The sequence below is a fragment of the Oncorhynchus mykiss genome, chromosome 9 (assembly GCF_057628025.1).
Source record: "Oncorhynchus mykiss isolate SJ-2025 chromosome 9, ASM5762802v1, whole genome shotgun sequence".
NCBI lineage: Eukaryota > Metazoa > Chordata > Actinopteri > Salmoniformes > Salmonidae > Oncorhynchus > Oncorhynchus mykiss.
In genome coordinates this window covers 48139964-48161101 of record NC_143030.1, presented here as the reverse complement: position 1 = coordinate 48161101, position 21138 = coordinate 48139964, and the positions used below count along the sequence as shown (strand labels likewise).

Sequence of the window (21138 nt, the reverse complement as noted above, 5' to 3'; positions counted from 1 at the left end):
AGTATAATGAAACAAAGGTAGTGTGTATAATGTACGGTTTATAGACCATTATGTCTTACAGGGGGGCATGTATAGGCCTAAAAAGGGCCTAAAATTGCCACTTTATCACAATTTTCTTAAATACGGTTTATTTTACAAAGGTAAAAGCATATCAAGCATCCTTCCCCCCAGATATACTGAACAAAAATATAAAACGCAACATGCAACAATTTCACTGAGTTATAGTTCTTATAAGGAAATAATTCTTAAGGCCTTAATCTATGGATTTCACAAGACTGGGGAGCAAGGCCCAGCCAATCAGAATTTGTTTTTCCCTGTACAAAAGGGCTTTATTACAGACAGAAATACTCCAGTTTCATCAGCTGTCCGGATGGCTGGTCTCAGACTATCCCACAGGTGAAGAAGCCAGATGTGGAGGTCCTGGGCTGGCATGACAACACGTGGACTGCAGTTGTGAGGCCGGTTGGACATGCTGCCAAATTCTATAAAACGACGCTGGAGGCTGCTTATGATAGAGAAATTATTATTCAATTCTCTGGCAACAACTCTGGTGGACATTCCTGCAGTCCGCATGCCAACTGCACACTCCCTCAAAACTTGAGACATCTCTGGCATTGTGTTGTGTGACACAATGCCAGTTTAATCAGCTTCTTGATTTGTCACACCTGTCAGGTGGATAAATTATCTGGGCAAAGGAGAAATGCTCACTATCAGGGATGTAAACAAATGTGTGCACAACATTTGAGAGGAATAAGATGTGTGTGTGGAAAATGTCTGCCATTTTTTTTTCAGCTCATGAAACATGGGACCAACACTTTACATGTTGCATTTATATTTTTGTTCAGTATAGATTTCTGTGAGAATTACCAGAACAATCTGAGACACCAAAACATATTTGGGGCTATGCAACCATGGAATGGCCTATATTTACCATGAGAAAAGACTGCTACTGTACAACTATGACTGAATTGAGCCCCTAGTGTAGGCCTACAGTGTCCTACACACAATGAAAAACCGGCTTAAGTCATCAAATGTGATGACACAGTCCCGCCCTTTCCTGCCAAGTACGCTGTGTTTTTCCTAAAGTGACAAATGACTAACTGCCCTAACAAAATCCACAATATTGGTAACAGACTCCATCTGCTGGTCATGTCAAATGGGCAATGTCCTCATGAGTCATGACCAAACTTTATTGTGTCAGATTACGTTAAAATATGAACAGCTGTCTATTATTTAGTGTATCTGGTAGAGAGGAAAGAGTCAAATTCCAAACGAATTGGGTCCTCTTACCAAAGGAAAACTCTAATCTGGACCTCGAAACCAGCCCAGTTCCACTGATTTAGACCTAGGAGTGGACACCACACAACTCTGTGCAGAGGGTGCAATCAATTATCAGCTAGAACAGAAAAGCAGCACTATTAGTCTGGACCTCCAGGCTGGGATTCGAACACCCCTGACCTATAGTCCTGGAGACCCATAGCCATGCTGACTAGGCTAGGAGAGCCACAATGCTAGCTAATAAATCTTTGGCTAGTCTGATCATTACTATCTGCGTTCCAGCTGAGCGATTAGTCGTTGATAAGTAGCTAGTGTAAAGCATTCCAGGCAAATGTTCTACTAACCTGTGCTTGGCGATAGCCTACTTACAATTTTCTTCCGAATTGAGAGCAAAGTATCTTGTAAATGTGTGTCCAGTTGCAAATGGTTCTCGATAAACCAGACAAAATTCGGAAAAATATTAAATCCACCTTTTGCACTGAGTGAGTAGTTCCCTCACCATTTCACCTGCCAGACATGTTGCATTCACAACATCTTTGCAGGTACTAGTCGTTTCTATGTGACGTGGCCACGTTTAAAAGTAGATAACAGCGCATCAGACAGTGCAACCAAAAGAGAAACGCACATTTATTTATTTTTATTTAACCTTCATTTAACCAGGTAGGCAAGTTGAGAACAAGTTCTCATTTACAATTGCAACCTGGCCAAGATAAAGCAAAGCAGTTGGACACATACAACGACACAGAGTTACACATGGAGTAAAACAAACAGTCAATAATACAGTAGAAACAAGTCTATATACGATGTGAGCAAATGAGGTGAGATAAGAGCGGTAAAGACAAAAAAAGGCCATGGTGGCAAAGTAAATACAATATAGCAAGTAAAACACTGGAATGGTAGATTTGCAGTGGAAGAATGTGCAAAGTAGAAATAAAAATAATGGGGTGCAAAGGAGCAAAATAAATAAATAAATAAATACAGTAGGGAAAGAGGTAGTTGTTTGGGCTAAATTATAGGTGGGCTATGTACAGGTGCAGTAATCTGTGAGCTGCTCTGACAGTTGGTGCTTAAAGCTAGTGAGGGAGATGTGTTTCCAGTTTCAGAGATTTTTGTAGTTTGTTCCAGTCATTGGCAGCAGAGAACTGGAAGGAGAGGCGGCCAAAGAAAGAATTGGTTTTGGGGGTGACCAGAGAGATATAACTGCTGGAGCGCGTGCTACAGGTGGGTGATGCTATGGTGACCAGCGAGCTGAGATAAGGCAGGGCTTTACCTAGCAGGGTCTTGTAGATGACATGGAGCCAGTGGGTTTGGCGACGAGTATGAAGCGAGGGCCAGCCAACGAGAGAGTACAAGTCGCAATGGTGGGTAGTATATGGGGCTTTGGTGACAAAACGGATGGCACTGTGATGGACTGCATCCAATTTGTTGAGTAGGGTATTGGAGGCTATTTTGTAAATGACATGGCCGAAGTCGAGGATTGGTAGGATGGTCAGTTTTACAAGGGTATTTTTGGCAGCATGAGTGAAGGATGCTTTGTTGCGAAATAGGAAGCCAATTATAGATTTAACTTTGGATTGGTGATGTTTGATGTGGGTCTGGAAGGAGAGTTTACAGTCTAACGGGACACCTAGGTATTTGTAGTTGTCCACGTATTCTAAGTCAGAGCCGTCCAGAGTAGTGATGTTGGACTGGCAGGCAGGTGCAGGCAGCGATCGGTTGAAGAGCATGCTTTTAGTTTTACTTGTATTTAAGAGCAATTGGAGGCCACGGAAGGAGAGTTGTAATGGCATTGAAGCTTGCCTGGAGGGTTGTTAACACAGTGTCAAAAGATGGGCCAGAAGTATACAGAATTGTGTCGTCTGCGTAGAGGTGGCTCAGAGACTCACCAGCAGCAAGCGTGACATTGATGTATACAGAGAAGAAAGTCGGCCCAAGAATTGAACCCTGTGGCACCCCCATAGAGACTGCCAGAGGTCCGGACAGCAGACCCTCCGATTTGACACACTGAACTCTATCAGAGAAGTAGTTGGTGAACCAGGCGAGGCAATCATTTGAGAAACCAAGGCTGTTGAGTCTGCCGATGAGGATGTGGTGATTGACAGAGTCGAAAGCCTTGGCCAGATCAATGAATACGGCTGCACAGTAACGTTTCTTATCGATGGCGGTTAAGATATCGTTTAGGAACTTGAGCGTGGCTGAGGTGCACCCATGACCAACGATGAAACTAGATTGCATAGCAGAGAGGGTATGGTGAGATTCGAAATGGTCGGTAATCTGTTTGTTTACTTGGCTTTCGAAGACCTTAGAAAAGGCAGGGTAGGATAGATATAGGTCTGTAGCAGTTTGGGTCAAGAGTGTCCCCCCCCCTTTGAAGGGGGGGACATGCTAGTAATAGCTGCTTTCCAATCTTTGGGAATCTCAGACGACACGAAAGAGAGGTTGAACATGCTAGTAATAGGGGTGGCACCAATTTCGGCAGATCATTTTAGAAAGGGTCCAGATTGTCTAGCCCTGCTGATTTGTAGGGGTCCAGATTTTGCAACTCTTTCAGAACATCAGCTGACTGGATTTGGGAGAAGGAGAAATGGGGAAGGCTTGGGCAAGTTGCTGTGGGGGGTGCAGCCGTAGAAAAATGCTTATTGAAATTCTCAATGACAGTGTTTCCCATCTTCAGTGCAGTGGGCAGCTGGGAGGAGGTGTTCTTATTCTCCATGGACTTTACAGTGTCCCAGAACTTTTTTGAGTTTGTGTTGCAGGAAGCAAATTTCTGCTTGAAAAGCTAGCCTTGGCTTTTCTAACTGCCTGTGTATAATGGTTTCTAGCGTCCCTGAAAAGCTGCATATACGGGGGCTGTTCAATGCTAATGCAGAAGGCCATAGGATGTTTTTGTGTTGGTTAAGGGCAGTCATGTCTGGGGAGAACCAATCTCCCCAGACAATCTGTTCCTGGTTCTAAATTTCTTGAATGGGGCATGCTTATTTAAGATGGTTAGGAAGGCATAAAAAAAAAACCCAGGCATCCTCTACTGACAGGATGAGATCCATATCCTTCCAGGATACCCCGGCCAGGTCGATTAGAAAGGCCGGCTCGCTGAAGTGTTTCAGGGAGCGTTTGACAGTGATGAGTGGAGGTCATTTGACCGCTGACCAATTACGGATGCAGGCAATGAGGCAGTGATCGCTGAGATCTTGGTTGAAGACAGCAGAGGTGTATTTAGAGGGCAAGTTGGTTAGGATGATATCTATGAGGGTGCCCGTGTTTACGGCTTTGGGGAGGTACCTGGTAGGTTCATTGATAATTTATGTGAGATTGAGGGCATCAAGCTTAGATTGTAGAATGGCTGGGGTGTTAAGCATGTTCCAGTTTAGGTCACCTAGCAGCACGAGCTCTGAAGATAGATGGGGGGCAATCAGTTCACATACGGTGTCCAGAGCACAGCTGGGGGCAGAGGGTGGTCTATAGCAGGCGGCAACGGTGAGAGACTTGTTTTTAGAGAGGTGGATTTTTAAAAGTAGAAGTTCAAATTGTTTGGGTACAGACCTGGATAGTAGGACAGAACTCTGCAGGCTATATTTGCAGTAGATTGCAACACAGCCCCCTTTGGCAGTTCTATCTTGTCTGAAAATGTTGTAGTTAGGGATGAAAATTTCAGAATTTTTGGTGGTCTTCCTAAGCCAGGATTCAGACACAGCTAGAACATCCGGGTTGGCAGAGTGTGCTAAAGCAGTGAATAAAACAAACTTAGGGAGGAGGCTTCTAATGTTAACATGCATGAAACCAAGGCTATTACGGTTACAGAAGTCATCAAAAGAGAGCGCCTGGGGAATAGGAGTGGTGCTAGGCACTGCAGGGCCTGGATTCACCTCTACATCACCACAGGAAAAGAGGAGGAGTAGGATAAGGGTACGGCTAAACGCAATGAGAATTGGTCGTCTAGAACATCTGGAACAGAGAGTAAAAGGAGGTTTCTGGGGGCGATAAAATAGCTTCAAGGTATAATGTACAGACAAAGGTATGGTAGGATGTGAATACAGTGGAGGTAAACCTAGGTATTGCGTGATGATGAGAGAGATAATTGTCTCAAGAAACATCATTGAAACCAGGAGATGTCATCGCATGTGTGGGTGTTGGAACTAATAGGTTGGAACTAATAGGTTGGATAAGGTATAGTGAGCAGGACTAGAGGCTCTACAGTGAAATAAGCCAATAAACACTAACCAGAACAGCAATGGACAAGGCCATCGGTAGCAAGCTAGCATAGGATGGAGGTCTGTTTTTAGCCACCTCGTGCGTTTCCGTCAGTAGGATTAGTGGGGTTCCGTGTGGTAGAGGGGATCAATCCAATTTGCAAAAAACAAAAAGTTTGAGGCCCAAGAAAAAAAATAAACCGCACACAGTTAGCATATATATATATATATATATATATATATGCTATGGGACACAACAAGACGAGGACAAAAGACGTCTGACTGCTATGCCATCTTGGTGGTGTATGCAAGCAACATTTTTTTATTTGATACAAAATGTACATTTTATATCTTTCTGAATATTTCTGAATACTCTGGTTTTTGGAGAACCACTAGCCCTTATTCATTAACTTCAATTCCATTGCATTACATTGAGCCATTGGACATCCCCTTTGGCCTTGAGGGAAATGCTCTGTCTAAACGCAAATACGCCTGGCATGCGATACAACTTTAAAAACGCTTGGAACTTAACTTTCATATAAGCAAGAATAATAAAACATATTCTATGTATAGAATTAACACTTGTAAAAATATACTTAACTTTACGCAGTTTAGGAAAGTTGCACCCTGCTGTATTTTGAGAAACGCGATCTAGACGGAAATGTGAAATTGGAAATGCGACAGCAAAGTGAGAGGATGTGTCATAGCGAGGCGGTGTGTAAAAACAGCTGGGTGCTACTTTGCTGAAAGCGCACACAGTTAGCCTATCTTTTATATTTGAAAGATTCTTTCTTGCTTAAATGAAAGTTAAGTTCCAAAGGTTTCCCATAATCTTAACGCTAGTGAGGATTAATAACTTTTCTCAACTTTAAAACAACAGTTGGGATTGTAGTTCATTAATTTCTACATTAACTTTGTACAACGAACCATGGCGGAGTTAGTGCATACAAAAAGACGCCATTACTATTTATTTCCTATGTCATTGCCTACAAGTGTGATAGGGGATTTCTATTGGAGCAGCACTTTCTGGCTATCTACATTACTGTACTGTCACAGATGGAACAACGAACCAGCTATTTCACCAGATGTATAAATGTGAAGCATCCAGTTGGCGTTTCCACTCACTATATGGTAATGAGGAAGCCCAGTGGCCAGAATGCTGCTAACTTACTCATCGATGAAACATTTGATCTCAATACAGTTTTGTTTCCAAAACTATATGTTACAAACAGAGCGGACTACGTTTTGTAGACTTTACTCTTTGACAAAGTTTCAACAAAATTTTGTTTTTTTGTTAAAGGGTGAATTGAGTTATTGCAAACACCCACTTCACGAAGTAGCCGTTCCCTAACGAAAATATGTGAATACTTGCTAGAACGTGCCAATTGGATATTACTAGCTCATGCTTTGCCCATCTCCTAGCTTGTTTTTATTTAACTAGGCAAGTCAGTTAAGAAATTCTTATTTAGAAAAAAATCGTATTGCGCACGGCCCTACGGGTCTCCCAATCACGGCCAGTTGTGATACAGCCCAGGATCGAACCACGGTCTGTAGTGACACCTCTAGCACTGGGTTGCAGTGCCTTAGATCGCCGCGCCACTGATTAATTTTCTCCCATTGGAAACGACAGGCTGTGATCCATCTTGGGTTATTCATAAAAATATTCGGTACTGTTTTTGCCTTTGTCAAAGACAGAACAGTATGAAGATTGGCGAATACGTTTTAGCCTATAGAAAGCTCTAATCACACGTAAGCAATGTAATGACGGCGTTAGCTAGCTAAGTTCATGAAGAGAAACGTCATCCGGTCTAAAGACCGTCTCACGACGAGCTGCGTATGTGGTCAAATCAAAGGCGCTCCGAAATACGTGTTCTCCGCATGAATTTAACTAGCCAACGTTGCCATGACATCGCCCACGAGTGTGATGGGGAATTTCTGTTGGAGAAGCAGTTTGACGAAAATGTGTCAGTTGTTCTTAAGAAAGACAATGTTAAAATAATGAAGACATAGGCTCAAATCTACGTTGCATCTTCAGAGTAGTTAATTTTCTCAAAGGGAGAATGTTTCACTTCTCTCATCCCTTGTTGATGTGTTTCGCAAGCGTTCCCGCAAGTCTCGCGATGTTGCGCCTTTGGATTTATTAACTGTGCATTCGTAGCTACTACAAATCAACTATTATCACGTAACGTTAGCACTTCGTACGTTAGCTATCTATTGCTTGAGACCACATGTCTACATATTATATGGGATGTTTTTTAGCTTCAACGTGATGGCTAGCTAGATTTGTCATAATTACATTTTTGGGGAAAGTTAGCTGGCAGGCTAGCCAACAACGTGCTAGCTGGCCATTTCATAGCTATGAAAGCAATAAAACTAGTTACTCACTTGTCCTCCAATGGTGACATCAAAGAACACAATCGGGTTGTTGGGGTTAGAAGGCTGAACATTCATTGTTATTTATTTTCACGCACAAGTAAAACAATACGTTTAACTATTCAGTGGTTAGCCGAAAGCATGTCATTAGCGAACTAATTCAAAAAGAACTGCAGTTCCTAAATCTACGGTAGCCGCGGGTGGACAATTACTACGGCTCACTTCCATGGACAAACATTACTGATTACTCATTTTTTGGGGGGATACTAATGTTATCGCATCCAAATCAATAGAGTATATAAACGACCCATAACTCTTCTCCTTGTACACCAGAGTACATAAAGGAAAAAGCACAAAGTCAGAAATAAGTAATTGCTGAACGTTTTATTTGTCTCAATAAAATATTACAAGCTCAAATTCAAACAAAGTAAAGCATGCTCTACTTGGAAGAAAAAAAACAGAACAAAAGAGTGACTGCAATTAATATTCCATGGCCATCCTAAAAGAACCATCATAATGGGTTTATGAGGCGCAAAAACAGCAGAAGCTGCCAGACTGCATATGCCAATATCCTATGTGAAGTAATGCGGTTTCTTTACGTTGATGCCATACTCAGACAGGGCAGGGGAGAGGTCCTCCATGGTCAATGTGTACTTCTTGTCCTGCTTTGGAAGAGAAGAGGTGGGATGACGTAGTGAGAAACCAATCAACAATACAGTCATACTTGTGCATGAATAATTCTGTGCAACTCATGTAAACAGTTAGTGTTCATTCACTGAGATGTTTAGCCTATGTTATGTTTCAATACCATCAGAAATGCACCAACCTTTGTCTTGTTCCTGGAGCTCCCAGAGGCTGTGCCCTTCATTTTACAATGCTGCAGGGCATCGTTAGCAATGTCTGAGATGAATTTCTGAGCTGCTAGGGAGACCAAACGGATTCTGAAAACGATGGGCATATTTAATGTTTACATTTGGCGCTGAAATTAGTTGATATAACTAGTGTAAAAGCTGAAAGATGGAGAGGACACTTTGCAGGTAAAGAAGTAAACAAGATGAGGCTTACATTCGCGGATCAGACGCCTCAAAGCCGGCCCGGTTCAGATAGTAGCCTGTCACTGCATCAGGGATCTGGCAAACAAATGGTTGGACTGAAGTCATTGTGATGCGTTTTAGTATGGTATTTTGTACCCTAGCATCACCACAATTGATACCGGAAGGACATTTATATGCTAAATATAAACTACTTCACACAAATATGCAATATGTATACAAGTAAATTGACTGTCATCATCAGCCTAGGTATGCGAAAAACGTAATCTACATTTGTCTTCTCGTGAACTAATGTTACGACTTTAAAAAGGGGTATGACTCACTGTAGGAGTGTAGTCCTCCAATTGCATGAGAAAGTCAGCCAGTGGTGTGGTGGAGATTACAGGCTTCACATCGCCGTTGGCAATGCCACTGGGAACATAGACACCGTTGGACACGGATGTGTCAGATGATGGTGTGGCCATGGTAGCCGAGGTTGGGGCTGAAACAAAAAAAAAAAACATAATGACATGGTTTAATATCTTCCTAAATGTAGCTGAGATGTTGATAGCCAAGGTCCAGCTTTGGGCTAAGCTATGGACTGTTTCACAAAGCAGCAAGCAATGAACGTGCTAGATCTAAGATGAGTTTCAAGTTCTGTATAGTGCTATATGATGTGTGGGATACTGTACTTGAAGAATTTCAACAGTTCTGAGTCACTTTTGATCTAGTTTGCTTAGCTAGTAAATTGCAGACCATTCATGTGTTGTGTAACCGTGTCTAAAGCCAGCTCATAAAGCTGTTTATAACCTCAAAATGAGCGGAAATACTTACCATTACTTATGGCAACCGAGGGGATACTGCTGACATTAGTTGCTGCATTGTTGTTAGTGATGCAATTACTGGATGTCGAGGAAATTGAAGAAGAGCCCCCTGGTATGACTGGCTGTGGAGTATCAACGTTCATATTGGTTGCTGGCTGCACCGCAGTTCGCTTGGTAAAATAGACAAAACAAAAAAAAATCAGTTAGCTAGCTAGCTATAGTGAAAGGGTTAAATTAACTACCAAAAATACCCTTTTACAACAGTGTATGGGCAAATAGCGAAAAATCAAGATAATTCGTACACTATAATCGTGCTAGCAAACAGTGGCATTAGCTTACGAAATTGTATTTTCACGCCTTCCGTGTGCATCGATTTCAATGTCTGGCATAACCATGTCTTATCCTACTATTGGTTCCTCCCCAGAAGAATGTGCGCAGATGCATCCACCGAATCTTGGATTCACTGAAGACCACCGCCGGTTAAGGTAGGTAGCCTACTGTAGCCAATATTGTATGCAAACGTTTGTAGAAAAAAACTATAGATCTGAATTTCGCGTTTTTTGTACACGGTCAAAGATAAACTCTGGCGTGAATAATGGTCGTTGTGTTTTTGTTGTTGAAATATTGCATCCCCGTTTAACCTTCAGCCTACTATTGCTGATTTTTATATGATCATGTGACAGTCACTTTATCTTGTCAGCAAAGGGAAACAACGTACATGCTTTGTTTTAAAAAATCGTCACTAGTTAACACAGTCATAATTATGGGTAAACCCCGCCTATTTCTACAATTTATTTTCTTACATTCTTACACATAAATTTACACATACATGTTATTCAATCATTTCATCCAAACTGCTCGCGCGCGTCAACGAGCTCCTACGAAATAGGTCTTGGTTCTATTTTTGACGATTGACGCACTGCAAGTCCAGCCTCTCCCATCTCATTGATTTTTAGGAGCATATACCCACGCAGGTGATTGGAAGCTGGCGGTCCACACTCCAGTCCAGTTGTTGGTGGTAATGCACCTTAAAGTTGGTTGCTAACTGCCATATAAAGTCGATTACTAGAAACTATCGAAATTTCCCCATTTATCTGTGGATTAATTGTCGGATTAGATAACACGATGTTGTGTGACTCAAAATGGGTCACATTTCTACAAAGATCCAGGAAAAAAAGGACCCTGCGCATTTCAGGTAAAATAACAACCCAATGTTTATATCCCATGACAAATTAGCTAGCAACAGCAAGTTAGCTAGCTAAATGTCCATGAATGTTTAATGTGTTTCGACCTGTCTCCAAATGAATATAGTTGGTTCAGAGTTCATTATGATATTTCAACCTGCATGTCCTGATCTCGTCTGCTGTGGATGGACACAATCAACACCGGGCACCGGTGTAGTCAGCATGTTAAAATCAGATTTGAAACCTTACCTTAACAACACTGCTAACCTTGAATGAAGACCAAAAACCTCATATTTGTTTGCATGAATTTTTACAATATGGCCAATTTTGACTTTGTGACAACCTAGTGACAACCTTGTTTAAACGAATACATTATTAATGTAAAAATAAATAAAATAAGTTCAACTAGGAAAACAAGAAATTAGTCATTCTTCAAATATAACTTGGCACAATAATATTTGTTTTATAATATTTTTTTCACCATGAAAATGATCTATTACATAAAGCTCAGTCAGTCTTAAGAGGATGTTCAGTCAACGAAAACAATAGCATTAAACATCCTATACATCAATAAATAAAACATGGCTGGTTTGAACTGATGTCTTTGTCATTTTGAAGCAGGGCCCAGAAAGACAGGATGGCATCACCTGTGGATGTCATTGTGGTGGGAGCTGGGAACCGTGGGGAGACATACTCACACTTTGCCTCCCTCCAGCCTCAACGCATGCGAGTAAGGCTCCCCAACATCTCTCTACATCTGATCTTGTCAATATTGACTGAAATGACTTAAATTAGTAGACCATCTGATCTTAGTGAGATATAGGCTTTCATCCCTGCTAGGCTAAATCATTCATCACTTCTTTCCATCAGAATTTAAATGTCCTACCGATTAGTAGCCATTCGGTCTTGCCTAAGGTTTTACATAAAAGTCATGATGATGATGATAATAATGGAAACAATGAAAACTCAAATTAACTGTAGGTCATTGGAGTGGCTGACCCCAGGAAATTTGCACGGGAGAAACTTCAGAAGCAACACAGAATAGCAGATGTCAACGTGTTTGCTGGTATGAGTGAAAAATATTTAATTGTCGGTCCACACCCATTTTCTCCCTCTCCTTTTTGATATATGCTGGATTGATTATTTGGTAGCACTTAATTTGAACTATACGGCATAACAGTGTCATATTATCACAAGCATGTCGTAACAATAAGCTCTCGTGGCATCTTATGTCTCTGAATGTCAAGTACAAACCAGTATAATTTTGCATGCATTGTAATCAGTTATGAAAAGTGTTATGACATATGTTACCTATATTCCTCTTTCCCAGATTGGCGTGGTATAGTACAAAGGGAGAAGTTTGCTGATGCTGTGTTCATTTGTACTCCAGACCGCCAACATAAGGTAATAGTAGTAGAGCATACTTGTTACTCAATTAATCAAATTTGGTATATCACAGAATCTGAGCAACCATTTCAACAGAACTATTTTAGGATGCTCAGTGTCCAGTATTTTGCCCATTGATGCTACAGCAGGCTAATATTGAGAATCCATGATGGCTGTTCTGAGTGAGTGTGTGTTCTTGTCTTCTTGCCAAGAACCCCGCTGTGGCACTGGCAAAGAAAGGCTACCATATTCTTCTGGAGAAGCCCATGGCTGTGAGTGTTCCCCCAACCCCTGTAAATACGATGTATGTTGTTGTGATGTCTGATCAAGACAAGATTATTTCAGCTACCCTATACCAGCCCAGTACACATAGTTTATACGATCAATCATATCTAGAGATATAGAAAGAGTGTGTCTGTGTCTGTCCGTGTTTGTTTTTGTGGGCGTGCGGGCGTGTGTACGCGCAGTGTCAAATTTATATTTTTTCGTATTAGGTAACAGCTGAGGACTGCACAGAGATTGTAAGAACTTGCATTCAAAATGGTGTGATGCTAACAGTGTGCCATGTCCTCCGATATGACCCTGTCATTCACAAGATAAAAGTAAGTGTATATTAATTTATTTGAAATATCACAGTATGTTTTGCACAGATCTATGCTTTTTGCGTAGCCCAGCATCATTAGGACAATGGCTACTGTGATTGGATTTAATGCCCAATCAGAGCTCGAGCGAAACATGCCTAGTAACAAGGTGCTCCTTGCGGGATAGAAGCAGTCAAATCAATCTTGAGAAGGGCTGCCATATAGTGTGTTGCCAATGCTTTGGAATTGACCCCACAGGTGCTGATGGACAGTGGAGCGATTGGAGACCCGGTCCATATTCAACACCTAGAACCGGTAGGGATGTATTTACAATACTGTGTCAATTTTACATAATTTACATAGAGCATAGCCAGACTTGGGTTCAAGTGCTATTACTATAAAGTACTAATAGTATTTAATGTATTTGTGTTTGAGTGATCTTGCCGTGCACAGTGGAACCAACAGAATAAATAAATAAACTTCACTTACTATAATAGTTGCAAAACTGCAAAGCCCGCTCAACTAGGCTCTCCAGACAGGCTATAGCAAACGCTTATATTTATGGACGATTTCAAATAGTATATGAACCCAGGTCTTCGTACAGTATTGTACATTTGAATAGTGACCTCCACTCCACTCTCAGTGCAGCCTGCATGGGTTAAAGTATCTGCAAAGATTTCCATGGTTACTTTCTCCTGTTCTAGGTGGGTTTCTTTCACTTTGCCCACTCCTTTGTTCGAGGGAACTGGAGGAATGAGGCTGAGAGCTCTTTTGCACTTCTGGCCAAATCCTGCCATGACATTGACTTGATACATCACTGGGCTGGAGGACGAAGGTAAAGAGGCAATGTTTCAAAAAATATATAAATAAAATAACAAGTTAATCAACTAATTTCTTTGATCAACTGACAGCCCTATTAAAAAAAGCTTGTTATTCACAGGTGTTTGAAAGTGTCATCATTTGGATCTCTCAGTCACTTCCGCAAAGAGAAAAGGGTGTGTGGTCTTCTCATATACATTTGGAAAGTATTGAACTCCTTCACTTTGTTTCACATTTTGTTACATTACAGCCTTATTCTAAAAATGGAATAAATCATTTTTTCCCCTCATCAATCTACACATAATAGCCCATAATGACAAAGCAAAAACAGGTTTTTAGACCTTTGGCAGCAATTACAGCCTCAAGTCTTCACGGGTATGACGCTACAAGCTTGGCACACCAGTATTTGGGGAGTTTCTCCCATTTTTCTCTGCAGATCCTCTCAAGCTCTGTCAGGTTGGATGGGGAGCGTTGCTGCACAGCTATTTTCAGTTGTCTCCGGAGATATTAGATCAGGTTCAAGTCCGGGCTCTGGCTAGGCCACTCAAGGACATTCAGACATTTGTCCCGAAGCCACTCCTGCATTATCTTAGCTGTGTGCTTAGAGTCGTTATCCTGTTGGAAGGTGAACCTTCGCCCCAGTCTGAGAACCTGCTCCAAAGCTATCAGGACTTCATCAAGGATCTCTCTGTACTTTGCTCCGTTCATCTTTCCCTCGGTCCTGACTGGTCTCCCAGTCCCTGCCACTGAAAAACATCCCCACAGCATGATGCTGCCACCACCATGCTTCACCATAGGGATGGTATTGGCCAGGTGATGAGCGGTGCCTGGTTTCCTCCAGACGTGATGCTTGGCCTTCTGGCCAAAGAGTTCAATCTTGGTTTCATCAGACCTTCTCCCCCGATTGCTCAGTTTGGCCAGGTGGCCAGGTCTTGGAAGAGTTGGTTCCAAACGACACAATCTTGTCTCGGGGCTCTACGGACAATTCTGTCGACCTCATGGCTTGGTTTGTGGGACCTTATATAAACAGGTGTGAGCCTTTCCAAATCATGTCCAATCAATTGAATTTACCACAGGTGGACTCCAAACAAATTGTAGAAACATCTCAAGGATGATCAATGGAAACAGGATGCTCCTGAGCTCAATTTCAAGTCTCACAGCAAAGGGACTGAATACTTATGTAAATAAGGTATTTTTTCAATTGTTTTTATTTGCAAAAAGATCTAAAAACCTGTTCGCTTTGTCATTACAGGGTATTGTGTGTAGATTGATGAGGGAAAGATAATAATTTAATACATTTTAGAATGAGGCTGTAACGTAACAAAATGTGGAAAAAGTAAAGGGGTCTGAATATTTCGAATGCACTGTAATCAGAAAGGAAGTGGTACAACTATGTTTGTCTGTTTTGGACACTGATTGAACTCTAAATAGTTTTTAAAAAATGGGTTTGTCATGCCATTGAACAATAATACAGGCCCTGGAGTGATGACAACCATAGTTACATACACATGAATGAATGTGTTACTTCAACATATTAGCATCCACATTCCCATACCATCTCAAATACTATATAATACCATACCATCTCAAATACTTCCCATACCATCTCAAATATATTGTTTAGTTTTTAATATACTGGAACCACTGATTTCACAACTATTTGGACCCAAACTAGGGAAAATATGGATCGTTAAGGAAAACATTACAGCAACAGCCGATACAACCTTTACACAGAGTCACTGTGTTAGAATAACAGCACACCACAGGCGATACGGTGGGAGAACAGATGCTGCCCCATAAGCCTGAGAACTGACTGTAACTAACTCCTGGTGATTCTTTGTCTGGGAAAACATAGCTGACAAAGCATTGCATCACACTCCCACAACCACAACCCCAGTTTCCTGCCTTACATCCACCTCTCCCGAAGCAGCTGATGTCCATGCTTTTACATTTGATTTCCACTTTTGAGTTACCTTCTAATCATACTGTACTCATTGTGTGATATTATCACTCGTTGTATTAATGTTTGTTTTTAGATCGCTTTTGATTTCTGTCAAAGGTACTCAATCCTCTTTGGCCCCTTTGGGACATAAGTCCACAATGAGCTTCCATTTTGTCCTACATAGTATAATGGTGAGTTTCCGAAAAGCTTTGTAGCACTAAGATCATCTTTCGATCCATTGCCTACAATGGATTTGCTGTAGATGATGTGAGTGCTACGACGCTTTCGGTAAACCCACCCGAAAATAGTCCAAGGTGATTCAGTGCTAAAGAGTTTTTCCTCCAGCCACCAGGTGCTGCAGACCGCTGCCTAGACTGCCCTGTAGAGGAATCTTGCCCATATTCTGCACGCAAGATCTACCTGGACAGAGTCAAACAGGTTTTTCCATTCATGTCAATTACATTTGATTTGTCCCACAAGGGGCAATTATTATTCAGGGCAAGCAGTGTAAATTAGAAGGCTCATAGAAAATGGCCGTGTATCTAAATCTGTGTCAATCAATCAAATGTAATTATAAAGCCCTTTTTTTTTTTACATCAGCAGTTATCAAAAAGCACTTTACAGTAACCCGGCCTGTGTGTGTCTCTCAGGGCTGTGTGGGCTGGCCCGTGTCTGTGATATGTTCCAGCTCTCTCCCAGACATTGAGTCTGTGACCGAGGCTCTGAAATCAGGGCCGTACGGCCGCTGTGTCTACCAGTGTGACAACGACGTCTGCACCAACCAGGTAAGACTGACCACCATCTGGCTAGCTGCTAGCGCAGAGAAACCATGCTTAGAAAAAAAGGGTTATCCTACATTTATACAGCTACACTTATTATGAATTATTTATTTATTATTTATTACTCAGTATTTCACCTTTATTTTAACAGGATATCTCCTTTAGAACAAGTGTCTCTTTCGTAACAGACTATTCCAAGTGTCAGAAGAGTGGTTACAGAATTGTAAATTAAGTCCTGCATACTTTTGTTGTATTTAAATTAAGTTTATGCTTTGGTCAGAAATAATAATACAAGCATTTCACTACACCCGCAATAACATCTGCTAAACACATGTATGTGACAAATACAATTTGACTTGGATTTGATATTGGCTCAAGTCGACACAGCTCCTCTCTTTATCTCTCTTCTCTCACCTTGTTGTACCTGTGTGTACAGGTGGTGAACATGGAGTTTGAAGGGGGTCTTACAGCTGCTTTTTCCATGGTGGCATTTACAGAGGAGATATGTAAGCGGAGGACCACCATCTATGGCAGCAAGGTACTGTAGCACTCCAGTCCAGACACAATCTTGAATAATCCAACATCAGGTTAAATCATTATGAATAATTCATTGTTGATCATTAATATGCCACTTGTGTGATTGAAATTAATGTGATATGATAATAAGATACGGATATGGATTGAATAGAAAGAGAGTGTGTCCCATCAATATTCATAATCTAACTGAAATAGTTTATTGACCTGAATTTCGGTGTCATAGTTTATGAACTTTGGTATCTCTCTGTCCGGGAATATTTATCCTTATGAATAATAATCTGTATTTGTAGGAGCAGTAAAGCTAGAGCTGGATGTATCTGGCTACTGTCTGATTTTAGTACATAAAGATAACCTGCAAACATTTTCTTATCATGTAATGATTGCTTTGTTCCTATAGGGGGAGCTGTCGTGTGACGGACATGAGATTCGAGTGTTTGACTTCCTCACAGGGAGGGCCACCAAGCACACAGCAGAGACTTGCGCCCCAGGGGCCTTTGGCATGGGCGGGCACGGCGGGGCAGACTACCAACTGGTGGAAGCCTTCATCTCTGCTGTGGCGGTGAGTGCTGGGAGCCTGTGTGAATGTCAACATTGAGGGACAATTTTTTTAAAACTTGAGATCTGCGCTTTGACTTAGGCTTGTGTTAATCATACATTGATGTCGTGGAACGTCGTGGAACAAAATGTTATTTGAGTTATCTAGATCGTTGTTTGGATTCAATCAAACCCCATTGTGAAATTTACACTGTTGCAGTACCTGGTTCAATAAAATCACAGAATGGTACTGTAAAAACTCTTAGCCTAACTCTACCTGAAGGGGGTATACAAAAGGCATTCATAACACCTTTAAAAAAACAGTCATGACACCTTTTGCAGTATCACTCATAGGATATGCTTAACACCCCGGCAGTCCTACAATCTAAGCTAGATGCCCTCAATCTCACACAAATCATCAAGGAACCCACCAGGTACAACCCTAAATCTGTAAACATGGGCACCCTCATAGACATTATCCTGACCAACTTTCCCTCCAAATACACCTCTGCTGTTTTCAATCAGGATCTCAGCAATCACTGCCTCATTGCCTGTATCCACTATGGGTCCGCGGTCAAACGACCACCCATCATCACTGGAAGGATATTGACCTCATCCCGTCAGTCAGGATGCCTGGCCATTCTTTAAAAGTAAATTCCTCACCATCTTAGATAAGCATGCCCCGTTCAAAAAATGCAGAACTAAGAACAGTTATAGCCCTTGGTTCACTCCAGACTTGACTGCCCTTGACCAGCACAAAAACAACTGCAATAGCATCGAATAGTCCCCGCGATATGCAACTGTTCAGGGAAGTCAGGAACCAATACAGGCAGTCAGTCAGGAAAGAAAAGGCTAGCTTTTTGAAGCAGAAATGTGCATCCTGCAGCTCTAACTCCAAAAAGTTTTGGGACACTGTAAAGACCATGGAGAACAAGAGCACCTCCTCCCAGCTGCCCACTGAACTGATGCTAGGTAACACAGTCACCACCGATAAATCCATGATAATTTAACATTTCAATAAGCATTTCTCAACAGCTGGCCATGCCTTCCTCCTGGCTACTCCAACCCCGGCCAACAGCTCCGCTCAGCTTTATGGGGTTACCACAGGGTTAAAATCTCAGGCCGACTATTTTTCTCTGTATATATCAATGATGTAGCTCTTGCTGTGGGCGATTCCCTGATCCACCTCGATGTAAACGACACCATTCTGTATACTTCTGGCCCTTCCTTAGACACTGTGCTAACTAACTCCTAACGAGCTTCAATGCCATACAACACTCCTTCCGTGGCCTCTAACTGCTCGTAAACGTTAGTAAAACCAAATGCATGCTTTTCAACCGTTCGCTGCCCGCACCCGCCCACCCGACTAGCATCACCACCCTGGACGGTTCCGACCTAGAATATGTGGACAACTATAAATACCTAGGTGTCTGGTTAGACTGTAAACTCTCCTTCCAGACTCATATTAAACATCTCCAATCCAAAATCAAATCTAGAATCGGCTTTCTATTTCGCAACAAAGCCTCCTTCACTCACGCCGCCAAACTTACCCTAGTAAAACTAACTAACCTACCGATCCTCGACTTCGGCGACGTCATCTACAAAATAGCTTCCAATACTCTACTCAGACTGCATCCAGTTTGCTATCACAGTGCCATCCATTTTGTTACCAAATCACCTTATACCACCCACCACTGCGACCTGTATGCTCTAGTCGGCTGGTCCTCGCTACATATTCATCGCCAGAACCACTGGCTCCAGGTCATCTATAAGTCTATGCTAGGTAAAGCTCCGCCTTATCTCAGTTCACTGGTCATGATAACAACACCCACCCGTAGCACACGTTCCATATACATTCCAGGTATATCTCACTGACCATCCTCAAAGCCAACACCTCATTTGGACGCCTTTGCTTCCAGTTCTCTGCTGTCAGTGACGGGAACGAATTGCAAAAATCGCTGAAGTTGGAGACTTATTTCCCTCACCAACTTTAAACATCAGCTATCTGAGCAGCTAACCAATCACTGCAGCTGTACATAGTCCATCTGTAAATAGCCCAATCAATCTATCTACCCCATCCCCATACTGTTTTTATTTACTTTTCTGCTCTTTTGCACACCAGTATCTCTACTTGCACATCCTCATCTGCTCATTTGTCACTCCAGTGTTAATCTGCTAAATTGTAATTATTCGCTCCTATGGCCTATTTATTGCCTACCTCCTCATGCCTTTTGCACACACTGTATATAGACTTTCTTTTTTTCCTACTGTGTCATTGACTTGTTTATTGTGTTATTGTCTTGCTTATTGTTTATTCCATGTGTAACTCTGTGTTGTCTGTGTCACACTGCTTTGCTTTATCTTGGCCAGGTCGCATTTGTAAATTAGAATTTGTTCTCAACTAGCCTACCTGGTTAAATAATGGTGAAATAAATAAACCTTACATTACACTCATGTGGATGGAAAAAAATGTGACTCGTGTTTGCGTGTGTGTGTGTGTCGCGTAGAGTGGAGATGCATCTTTTATCCGTTCCGGACCAGAGGAGACTCTACTGAGCCACAAGCTGGTGTTTGAGGCTGAGCGGTCTCGACTGGAGAGCAAGGTGGTGTTCTGTGGGACTGACCAGGACTAGATGTCTACATGAACGGTGACGTGAAAGGGACATAATCATCATTTTTGATCATCAACATTAATGATTCAACTCTAATAATTATGACAGAGCTCACTCAGGCAGCACATGAAAATGATTAACTGGATATTTAATGGATATTTCATTTTACTGTATGTCATTTTTTATCTAGGCCTAGTGTTGAGATTGTTCAATTCTCAAGGATTGTTTCATGTGCACATTCCATGAAAATGATTTTCTTAACAAAATGTGATGTATGTACTGTTTGTAATGTCAGCAACTGTTTTTATGTGAGAAGCTGATTTTCAAAGAATCATATATTTTGCCAGTTTTCTAAAATGTTGTGTGTTCTAATATCTTGTATGAAACTGGAATCAAGGCCCCCTCGAAGATGCTTTTGAAATTACACACATGTAGCCTATCTAAGCAAACATCTATAAATACACCCCATGCACTTACCATAAATGCCTCCTTTGCCGTATTGTACTTTGCTCTACGTTACTCTTCTTTTGTATCGTCATTAGCACGGTATAGATGATACCAATTCTTGCTCCAAGACGCTGCCAATTTGGATAACCGAAAAAGACGATTGTGCTGATTTATTGGCATGTTGAAACATGTTGAACGCCACAGTAAAAATAAAATGTCTTATCCGAGGCTGACATTTATTCTGATTTAAATGATTTATTATACATCTTTAAAAGCTTACACCACCGAATATTTTATTTGATGAACAAATAATGAATACTTCAATTCTTTTAAACTCAATTATGCAACTAATGAGGCATTATAAACGTAACAGATTATGAATGGCTCATGAAATCAGGGCTGTGATAATGCTTTCCACAGGAGTGGGCCTCCTGCGGTCCCCCAGTCTGCAGCTACCAGGGACGAGGTCAGACTACCAGGGATGAGGTCAGATTACATGGGACTAGGTCAAGGTACCAAGGATGAGGTCTGTCTATCTACCAGGGAGGAGGTCAATAAACTATTTCCTTGTGTGTGTCCAATCAATATTCATAAAGCGATGATGAGTTCAGAGTCCTAGGGAGC

General features: G+C 41.6%; 3 protein-coding genes across 9 annotated transcripts in view; 1 reads left to right on the top strand and 2 right to left on the bottom strand.

Annotated features, from left to right (window-relative positions):
• Nucleotides 1-8061, bottom strand: part of ppih (peptidylprolyl isomerase H (cyclophilin H)) — a 32303-nt gene extending 24242 nt beyond the window's left edge. For 2 of the 3 annotated variants that reach the window (XM_021615814.3, XM_021615815.3), the window contains exon 1: nucleotides 7851-8040. In XM_021615814.3, coding sequence (XP_021471489.1) covers nucleotides 7851-7912 — 62 coding nt within the window. In that variant the 5' untranslated portion in view covers nucleotides 7913-8040. Of the gene's footprint in view, nucleotides 1-7850 lie in introns of all 3 variants that reach the window. The other variant, XM_021615812.3, reaches the window with a different exon arrangement.
• Nucleotides 8062-8204: 143 nt separating this feature from the next.
• Nucleotides 8205-10077, bottom strand: taf10 (TAF10 RNA polymerase II, TATA box binding protein (TBP)-associated factor). Of its 2 annotated transcripts, none has more exons than XM_021614374.2 (5): nucleotides 9704-9838; nucleotides 9214-9371; nucleotides 8904-8968; nucleotides 8665-8779; nucleotides 8205-8500 (listed from the first exon to the last, which is right to left on the bottom strand). In XM_021614374.2, the coding sequence occupies exons 1-5, from the start codon at nucleotides 9834-9836 to the stop codon at nucleotides 8411-8413; spliced, it is 561 nt and encodes a 186-aa protein (XP_021470049.1). In that variant the 5' UTR covers nucleotides 9837-9838; the 3' UTR covers nucleotides 8205-8410.
• zgc:154075 (Gfo/Idh/MocA family oxidoreductase) lies at nucleotides 10068-20753 on the top strand. 4 transcript variants are annotated; one of them, XM_021615805.3, is made up of 14 exons: nucleotides 10068-10178; nucleotides 11496-11607; nucleotides 11859-11943; nucleotides 12208-12281; nucleotides 12476-12535; nucleotides 12758-12865; nucleotides 13103-13159; nucleotides 13549-13679; nucleotides 13785-13839; nucleotides 15951-16043; nucleotides 16256-16390; nucleotides 16821-16922; nucleotides 17319-17480; nucleotides 19963-20753. In XM_021615805.3, exons 1-14 carry the CDS (start codon nucleotides 10072-10074, stop codon nucleotides 20086-20088), a joined length of 1407 nt encoding a protein of 468 aa, XP_021471480.1. In that variant the 5' UTR covers nucleotides 10068-10071; the 3' UTR covers nucleotides 20089-20753. The 4 variants fall into 4 exon arrangements, with proteins under 4 accessions (XP_021471480.1, XP_021471483.2, XP_021471482.1 ...); XM_021615808.3 differs by having other exon boundaries at nucleotides 10071-10178; nucleotides 11499-11607; XM_021615807.3 differs by having other exon boundaries at nucleotides 10150-10888; nucleotides 11499-11607.
• Nucleotides 20754-21138: the final 385 nt, after the last annotated feature.